The sequence below is a fragment of the Arachis duranensis genome, chromosome 10 (assembly GCF_000817695.3).
Source record: "Arachis duranensis cultivar V14167 chromosome 10, aradu.V14167.gnm2.J7QH, whole genome shotgun sequence".
Classification (NCBI taxonomy): domain Eukaryota; kingdom Viridiplantae; phylum Streptophyta; class Magnoliopsida; order Fabales; family Fabaceae; genus Arachis; species Arachis duranensis.
Window position 1 is genome coordinate 1,663,053 of NC_029781.3, and position 9,845 is coordinate 1,672,897.

At 34.1% G+C, this 9,845-nt stretch overlaps 2 protein-coding genes across 4 annotated transcripts in view; one reads left to right on the plus strand and one right to left on the minus strand.

Moving 5' to 3' along the window:
• Positions 1–6: 6 nt before the first annotated feature.
• LOC107468111 (serine/threonine-protein kinase PBL27) lies at positions 7–6,405 on the plus strand. 2 transcript variants are annotated; one of them, XM_016087346.3, is made up of 6 exons: positions 7–316; positions 1,078–1,277; positions 1,449–1,638; positions 4,598–4,693; positions 4,788–5,179; positions 5,270–6,405. In XM_016087346.3, exons 1-6 carry the CDS (start codon positions 175–177, stop codon positions 5,882–5,884), a joined length of 1,635 nt encoding a protein of 544 aa, XP_015942832.1. In that variant the 5' UTR covers positions 7–174; the 3' UTR covers positions 5,885–6,405. The 2 variants fall into 2 exon arrangements, with proteins under 2 accessions (XP_015942832.1, XP_015942833.1); XM_016087347.3 differs by lacking the exon at positions 4,598–4,693.
• Positions 6,406–8,008: 1,603 nt separating this feature from the next.
• Positions 8,009–9,845, minus strand: part of LOC107468110 (ISWI chromatin-remodeling complex ATPase CHR11) — an 8,437-nt gene continuing 6,600 nt past the window's right edge. For both annotated transcript variants that reach the window (XM_052255389.1, XM_016087345.3), the window contains 8 exons: positions 9,766–9,835; positions 9,637–9,691; positions 9,481–9,539; positions 9,226–9,391; positions 8,911–9,089; positions 8,578–8,793; positions 8,384–8,482; positions 8,009–8,294 (listed from right to left, as the gene is read on the minus strand). In XM_052255389.1, coding sequence (XP_052111349.1) covers positions 8,277–8,294; positions 8,384–8,482; positions 8,578–8,793; positions 8,911–9,089; positions 9,226–9,391; positions 9,481–9,539; positions 9,637–9,691; positions 9,766–9,835 — 862 coding nt within the window. In that variant the 3' untranslated portion in view covers positions 8,009–8,276. The remainder of the gene's footprint in view (positions 8,295–8,383; positions 8,483–8,577; positions 8,794–8,910; positions 9,090–9,225; positions 9,392–9,480; positions 9,540–9,636; positions 9,692–9,765; positions 9,836–9,845) is intronic.

The following is a 9,845-nucleotide window of genomic DNA, read 5'->3' on the forward strand; positions in this document are numbered from 1 at the left end:
AGAGAGAGAGAGAGAGAGAGAGAGAGAGAGAGAGTTCAGTGCTGGGTGGGTGATTTTTCTGAGTTCAGAAGCTCTGAAGATTTTGGGGGTTTTGTTATGAGAGCCTTTCCTAGGTGGGTTTTGTGGAAAAAGGTGTGAACTTTCTTTTGCTTTTACCTAATTGGATTCTCTGATATGGGTGGGTGTTTTCCTTGTTTTGGATCATCCAACAAGGAGGAAAGTGGTGGTGGTGGGTTGAAGAAGGAAGTGGCAAAAAAGGAATCTTTCAAGGAATCGTCAGCTCCTCAGGTTCATCACCCCAGCAGGGTTAGCTCAGGTTTTGAAACTTTATTTAATTTTATTTTCTGGGTTTACTTCAATTGTGGTCAATTTTGTGTTTTTATGACTGTTTTGGTTGGTTTTTATGGCAATTCTTGTTCATCCAAGTTGTTTGTTACTTTGATCTGGTTCATCTGATGCTGTACGTTCCAATGCTAAGCTAGTGAATTAATTGCAGGGGGTAGGGGATGTGTTTTTAAACTACAATTTGCTGAATTTCATTGGTATTATAAGGTGGTAGTGGCATAATTGGAGATCTACTATCTTAAGTGTATGATAAGCGCAATGCATTGTCTGATAAGATTTTCTGTTTTGTTGATATTGTGGGATGCAGGGTTCAATAGCTGCATTATTAGCATCTAATTTTAGCCAAGATGTGTTGTTTTTACCGCTGTACAAACAAAAACTTAGAATGCCTTGCCCTTGACTAAGATTACCTGGGTCACATTCAAACAGATAATTGAGGAGATAAATGATTTTAACTGAAAACTTTATCATTGAGTATTATGAAAATTTGAAAATCTGGGCCACATCTGTTGGTGTAATTTAATTTACAATGAACCAACATATTGCCCCGATGTTGTCTTAAACTATTATGTTTCGTCATCTTGGTCGAGCCACATGTGTCTTCTACAGGAGGCAATCCTGTTGGGACGAAAGTATTATGGGTCTTTGTGTATGCATAGTGATTGTCAGCACACTTCTGTTTTATAATTTATCCCTTTTTCTGCTCCTGCTTATCTTTGGTTATTTATGTAGATAAATCAAAGTCACGTTGTAGCTCAGATCCTAAGAAGGAAACACCAGTTCCGAAGGATGGGCCAACTGCTCATATTGCTGCTCAAACATTTACATTCCGAGAGCTTGCAGCTGCTACAAAGAATTTTAGGCCAGAATGTTTACTTGGGGAAGGAGGTTTTGGGCGCGTTTACAAGGGTCGGCTTGAGAACACAGGACAGGTACATTGTCACCGCTTCTACGAATATTTCGGATGTACTGTATACTGATAATCAGCAGCATAATGCCTTTCACATGAACAGGATTCATAATTTTTTGTCATTACTCTACTAACTTAGTTTGAGCCTATCTCTCCGTCTTAATTTTTGTTCATGAGATCATTTCCATTGCAGGTAGTTGCTGTAAAGCAACTTGATCGAAATGGTCTTCAAGGGAATCGGGAGTTTTTGGTGGAGGTTCTCATGCTTAGTCTCTTACATCACCCTAATCTGGTGAACTTAATCGGTTATTGTGCTGATGGTGATCAGCGGCTCCTTGTTTATGAATTCATGCCATTGGGATCTTTGGAGGATCATTTACATGGTTAGACTTCATTCCTTTTTTAACCGAAACTTATTCTGCTATTATTGTGCTTTCATTTTATAAAGCTATAAAATATTAAATTTCATGCTAATTTAATTTTTATAATTTATAAATAACAAAGTAAAGTCACAATTCATAGGTTTTAAAGCTGATACGTGAAGAAAGACAGTATAGGATTCTCTTGAATGGGAAATATTTGATTCAGTGTTACGTTTGTATGTTATGCTCTGAACAGTTCTTTTCTAGAAAAAGTCTAGGGGGCCAACTACAATATAAGCCAACTAAGCGAACCTCTTTTATTTCTGATTTTGACATTCGAAAAATTAGGATAGTGGGAGGTATTTTTTTGTTTGTAACGGAGCTGTTTTTAACTAGTTGGTTGGAGTTAGGTTCACTTCTAATTGGTTCCCTAGCGGAATCAATTCTTAAATGCTTTTTAATGCATCACATGTGTTGTGCTCACAACTAGAAAAACAAAATTTTGTTTATGTAATGTATACGTACATCCAATTACGTAACACCATGTCAGCAAAAATAACTACCTTTTACATTGACTGTGTGAATAGTTATCCAAAAGAATAGATGTGATTAAACAACTGAGTAAAACATTTTACACCGCATTAAGATTAAACTAATAAAGTATCATTTTAAATATCAGTTTAGTTAGTGGCGGTCATATATTGAAAATACATTACTTTATTAATTGTGATTGTGTACACTAATGATTATAAACCCTCAATAATTCCTCATGGAATAAATTGAAAACAATGTGAATCAAGAAGGAACTAAACTAAGAAAATTAAAAGATATGGATTCAAATCGAAAAGTTGAATAAAGAAAATGGTCTAAAATGCCTATTTTTTTCTCTATTTATAAATTATTATGAGGATTTTAATCGATTTATGCTTTTCAATTCAAATTTTTATGTGAATCTATTATTTAATTATTTTTAAATTTATTTGGAATGTGTTTTCTTGTTTTACATGAAGAAAAATATTATAAATTACTATTTGTTCAATTTTAATCGGCTATTGTCGCCCCTTTCTTTTTTTGTGTGTGAAACTATTATTTACACTATGTTCGGATTTTTTTCCATCGAAAAAGAACAAAATTAATAAGAATGGACTAGAAAGTGAAGGAATAGAACAAGATTACCTTTGTTTTTCCTTTGAAAAACTATTAAAAGAATTTCTTTCTTGCCACCCTAATTTTGAGGGAAATGAAACAGGGGACATTGAAGGAGTAGTTCTCCTTGAATTTAGGTATGCGTGTATTGTTCTTATAACCAATAAGAAAAAGTCACTTTATAAGAGTTTAAGTTAGTGGTGGCTTATATCTTAAAATGTCATTCTTATAAGATTTGGATCCTCTCATGTTCTTTTGAACATGATCTTGTCATGTTTACATCTCCAAGTTAAAATGATAAACATTCAATGGTAGATAATGAACATGAAAGGATGAAAATTCGTTTAATTATTATTTGACTATTTGTGGCCATATTGACATGGTTGCCCTCTTCCTTTGTTCCCACCACCTGTTAACCAAATATACTGTTACTTAATGTTAAATTGCTTTCAATCATGTTTTCCCTTCTCACATGAAGAAAACTATTTTAAGTCACTAGTTGATTTACTTTAACTGCCTAACTTTTTGTCGTTTATGTGAAATTATCATTCAAATACTTTTAATTTGTTATGGGATATATTTTTCCTTTTCACATTACAACATATTGGATTGATCCTCATCATTGTTTGTATCTCTGTGAGTGTTATTAGTACTACATAGCAATGGTGTATTCTATTTTACTAGGAAAGAGACTCCTATGCTTTGGTTATCACCTTTGTTTATATTGTAACATAGTATCAAAGTTATAGGTTTATTATCCCTATCAGTATAGGAGGAGGTATTCTTTAGTAGCACCTAATTATTTAGATGTGCCTGTCATTGCCATTGTCAAGAGTTTATTGAAGGCATGACTTATCCTTTGAGTTATCCTTTGGCTATCTTTTGTTTAATGTTATTAGTTGAAGATACCACAGAAATCTCATTTAATTGGTAAAGGACATTCATATGTGTTCAAACAGGATTGCTAGGTTCTACTTGTTACTTACCTATTTATGTATCTGTATTTACTACCCATTTTGGTAGTGGATCTGTGTCCATCTCATTCTGTATAAGGCTTGTTTCTCTGACTCAATGGATTAAACATTAGTGCATTTTATTCTGCTAAATTACAATTATGTGATCTTGGGTATGGTTTAGTTTACATCTTTCCATCAACTGCTGATTGTTTTTGTTATTTACAAGTTTGAATTTCTCGAGAAGTCTATTGCAAGGTGATCATACTGTAACAATCACTAAGCAATATACACAGTAAGTATAATATATCCATGTACAGAGTAGATCACGAGAGTACACTGTTACCGTATCACCACAAGGCTAAGTATGATCAGCTATGATTTATGCTACTAAATCTTGAGCAGTTTGTGATCAAACGACTGTAGGAAGCTGAGTCCAAGCAATGTTAGGGGAAGAATTCAATATAAAATCCATTCTTTGAAAAGTTTAGATTTGACAATACTTGGATTTGGATCAATGTTACTAATGTAAACCATAACACCAAATAATGTTTGTTTGTCATTGGCCTCATTGATGTTTTTATTAGATATAAATATGTTGATTATGTATTTCAAATTGTTTTTAATGACACATAGCTAGTATGTTACAACTTCAGCTTTGTGAATATATTCATCTTCAAATTTTGATAACTTCTGTAGATATGAGCTGTCTTGTGTAAAGTTTAAGCCTTGATAGGAATTCTAAATTGATGTTGCACCTCCCTAGTAGTTATGTCCAGCAACTAAGCATTGTTTTTCAAAATGAAATAAAACCGTCTCTTCTTTCTCTGTTCTAGTTTTCATGATGTTGCTTGATCTGATGTGGCTGGTTGATGTTGCAGCTGAAAATATAATGACCTACAGATTGGCAAGATGCCATAATTCAGCAAATCGTTTTGAAAGTGCATTGTTCAATACAATGTTATTTCACTTAACCAGTAAACACTACTTTAACAGTTGTATGTTTTGATTAGAAATTTTAACTCCTGCAAGGTTTCAGCAAGAAACTTCTGACTCTGAGTCTCTTTCCAGATCTCCCTCCTGACAAGGAGCCTCTGGACTGGAACACTAGGATGAAAATAGCAGCTGGTGCAGCAAAGGGATTGGAATATTTGCATGACAAGGCAAACCCCCCTGTGATATATAGAGACTTAAAATCTTCTAACATCCTGCTAGATGAGGGTTATCATCCCAAGTTATCGGATTTTGGACTAGCTAAACTTGGTCCTGTTGGTGACAAGACACATGTATCCACACGAGTAATGGGAACATATGGTTATTGTGCACCAGAATATGCTATGACTGGTCAACTCACTCTGAAGTCCGATGTTTACAGCTTTGGAGTTGTGTTCCTTGAACTTATTACGGGGCGCAAGGCTATTGACAATACACGTGCACATGGAGAGCATAATCTTGTTGCTTGGGTAAGTATGTTGGTTTGCATCTTAATTTTTTATGAGCTTCTAAAATTGACATGAAACAAATTCATTTCTTTTGGGGCATCAAAATTGTAGGCTCGGCCTCTTTTCAAAGATCGTAGAAAGTTCCCCAAAATGGCTGATCCTCTACTCCAAGGCCGATATCCAATGCGAGGACTGTACCAAGCACTGGCAGTTGCAGCAATGTGCTTGCAGGAACAAGCTGCCACAAGGCCTCTTATTGGGGATGTCGTAACTGCTCTCACATATCTGGCCTCCCAGACATATGAACCAAATGTAGCCAATCAGTCCAACAGACTCGGTCCATCTACCCCCCGGAGCAGGGATGACAGAAGGAGCATGATAGATGGTGTGGATAGCCCAGACCGGGGGCGTCTCGGCTCCCCTTCCACCCACAGAAACTCACCTGATTACAGGAGGAGAGACAATAGGGAACTGAGTGTTGGGACAGAGTTAGGCAGGAGTGTCTCTGGCAGCGGTGGGTCGGGGAGGAAATGGGGACTGGATGATTTAGAAAGGCAAGATTCTCGTAGAGACAGCCCTGTAAATACTGCAAGAGCTAGGGAGACGCCAAGGAACCGTGACCTAGACAGGGAACGCGCTGTTGCAGAAGCGAAAGTATGGGGTGAGAATTGGAGGGAAAAGAAGAGAGCAAATGCCATGGGAAGCTTTGATGCCACAAATGAGTGAACACAAACAAACACCGGTTCGGTTTGGTGTTCATCTTCTCGTTGAAGAGATGCATATGATTAGAGTCACAGGAGAGGAATTTACACAAGGGTCTTGTCATTTAGTTTCTTGGTTTCATGTTCTATCCGGGGAATAATTTGTTGTGGATCATCCAACTTTGACTGTTTCTCCCATATTACTCTAGTTAGTTCATCATGTGAAGGAAAACAGTACACAGTTGAAATTTGGAATATATATATATAGGGGGTTGGGGGGTTGAGGAGCTTTATGGGGAAGTTAAGTTGGTGTGAATTGGGGTGATTGAATGTAACGTTGCAAAATGTGAAATCCACATCCTCATTCATGTAAAACGATTTCCTCGGTTTATGTTGCATATATAGACTATAGAGCAACAAAAACGTCTAATTTTTGGCCCCTCACATTTGCTGTATAATGGTGGGGAAGGTTAGTGGATTTGGTGTGGTTGTCATTGCTGTTTTATGTTATACTTTCGTACAGTATGACAGTATCTATTGTGTCTATCAGGGTTTTATGTTTCCGGCTTATACATAAAAGAAAAAAAAATTAAATATCATTATTTAACAGGACATTTGGATCAGAATTCGGAGAAAACCTGAGTATTAAATTTGCTATTTATTTATGGGACTTCGATCTTTTAAATTTGATTTTTATTTTAGAGGGTAAAATATAATTTTTTATTATTTATTTTATAAATAGGACTAAAAAAAATATAAGAAAAATTATTTAAGAGTGAAATATTATTTTATTTTTTCAAGTAAAAATTCAAAATTTAAAAGATTCAAATTCTTATTTTTGGGTGATCTTATGGGACACATTGGTTAGTTTTGAAAAAATTTGGAAGAAGAACATTCGAATTACTTAGATTTACTATTGAACCAACCTCCATTAGTCCAACAAAACAAAGTCGTAAAAGAAATTTAGACCCAAATTCAACATTCAACATTCATAACAAGCAATATTTTTCTTCTGTTATTATTTATTTCTTTTTGCTCATGTTTTTCTTATTTCTTTTTACTCATGCTTTTCTTTTGTTAGAATAAGATTCTTTTTCTAAATTTAATAGTAGTCATATAGATTTAGCTACATATACATCTTTTATAATCATTGATAATAATAAAAATACAATACACATTTTCATTCATTCATACTATTCTCTATCTTTTCCTTATTATTTACTAAATCTTTCATTCATTCGTATTTCGTACTATTCTCTATCTTTTTCTTGTTATTTACTAAATCATCTAAGTAACCGATAAACTCTAATTGATTTTAGGTGTGTTTGACAAACACGTTAGAGAAGAGAGAAGTGTCTTTGAGTATCTTGAACGCTTCATTTGTATGTTTGGCAAGTTTTTATATACCAAAAGCTACAAATTTTTGCTTTTTCACATTGAAATTGAAAAAATTTTCTATGTACCAATTCTATCCTTCATTATTCATATATTTGTTATTTTGTTTTATAAAATTTTTTTTCTAATATTCTCCATGCATATTATTATTTTTTATAAAATTTTTATTATTTTTTGTTTATATAAATTTTTTAACTGTTATTATTATTTTTTTTGTATAGAATATTTTTTGTTTTGTATTATAATTCTATTAATCCTAAAAAATATTGAGAGTACTAAAAAATATTAAAATTTATTTAAATATCTAAAATAAAATTATAAGATAACATGAAATAATTATTTAAATTCATGTCTTTTTTTGTAAGTTTTCATTTAAGAGTGATTTTAAATAATGTAATCTAAACAATATTTAGTTTATTATAATCCATTTTAAATGAAAATTACCAAACATAAATTACGTTAATACCAACTCACTTTTAATCAAAATTAATTTTATACACATCTCCATTTACAAACGGTAATCCAAACACACAATTCTACTATACTGGTGCATGCCTCCATCAGGCGATCCGGTATCTATGACCCATGCCAATCATGGAACATCTTTATTTATGTTCGTTCAAGTTACAATATTTCCCCATAACAATTAGATAATCGGCATGTCTGTATATCATATGAACTTGTATCGAAATTATCATAATACAAAATCTCAATTTGACGTCAAAACCTCTAAGAAGTTCGGTGAACAATCAGGTTTTCAGAATATTAGGCCTAATGCATTCATATTTAAAGATATCGTATGGTTAAATATTACACATTCACGGAACTATCAGTTAGAATCTGAAAGATTTGTTCAGTGCTATAAAAACTTAGAACATCCGTGGTGTCTGCACAATCTTCTATAACTATCCTTCGCAACTGATATTTAGGGCCTACATTAGTCACCAGAGACGGTTAGTGCCCGTAGCAAGGGTTTTAGTGCCCAACCCCTAAATTACCCTATGCAATCCACAGTATGTCATTTATTTTCTCCTTTTTCCCTGTCACATTAGAATGATCTGCTTCAGTAAAACTTACAGCAAGCAGCTTTAATAAACAGTATAAATAGTTATGGCAAGGGTGTCCTTACCACACTTCCATAATCATCCATGGTTAATTGCTTGCGCTTCTTCAAAGAAGATGGAGATTCTGTCTGTCTTGCCAGGGTCCGCTTTGATGGGGTCATGGTCTGAGAAAATTTGTTGAACTTAGTATGAGAACAATCATATGTAAATATGAGAAACCCTAAGGTATTTTAGAGTTAACTTGTGGAGCGAATGCCACCTTTGCAAGTTTCTTCTCTTTGCGCGCTTGTCTCTCCCTCTCGTCATATTCTTGGTTTTCCTTTTCTACCAGGCGAATGAGTGTGTCACACCTCCTTGCAAGTTCTTGTGTTGTGCGAGACTTAACAAACCAGTCAAAACGAAACAAGGGTGATGTTCGAAATGCTGCCTTCAACTCATCCCAGTTCCCATAGCCAAGTTTGTGAACCATGCATATCTGCAAGTTTTATAATGAAGTAAAAAAGAATTCTACAAAAAAACCCAGAAAGACTTTTGGAGCTTAAAATGAAAAGTGAAATTATTATTAACATAAAAAAACAAGAACAATACCAACCATGAACCTGTCACATTCTTCATTGTATAACTTCCCTTTGTTTTGCCCATACTGTATCTTTAACTCTAGCCATGGATTCTTGTATCGGTCCAACTTCTTCCCAATAGCTTTCATGATTTCATCTTTCCGTGAAATTCTAGCCTCCCCCCTCTCAATGTTTTTAATAATTCTATCATAATCTGTAGAATGATTCAAAATGTGCAAATTAGGAAGAATATGTATTAATCAGAAGCAAATTTCAAAGTACAAGTATAAACAACGCAGAAATGGCAGAAAAACAAAAGAATGTTTAATTGTCACAATGCTGTAACGTACCATTTAATTCCTTGTATCTTTCTTTGAAGACCTTTGCATATCTTTCAACTTCCTCCTCAGTTTTCCCTTCCATCTCAGAAGCAATACCTTTTATATCATTTCGGCCATACTTTTCGCAAGCCCTGATGAAAGTATTAAAATCCCTCCGGCTCCATGAAGAAAATCCCTGTATTAACCAAATAACAAAAATAAGACAATGCTCAAGTGAAAACCAAGTTAAAAACAAAACAACTGAATAGAAAAGAAAATGATCACCTCCTCTAGAAGGCGCTCCTTTTCTTCCAATTCTTCAGCAGTCAATGGATCTCCCACATCTGAACACCAAAAAACTCATGAAAATTAAAAACATTTAGGTAGAGAGGAATAAGATTCAATATATTTATATATAATTTGTTGACGGTAATCATGTACCTTCTGGTTCATCAACATCTATTGAATCCTTTATCTGATTCTTTTGATGCGTTTGCTGAAAATTTTATGAAGAAACAGTCATTTCCTCAATATAAATAAGCATAATGATCTCATTTCCTCAACACCCACCATTAGGTAGCGCACTTCCTTTTCATACAACTCACTAAGCCTTTGTGTGTTAAAAAACTGGAAGTCGTGCCTGCAGGCAT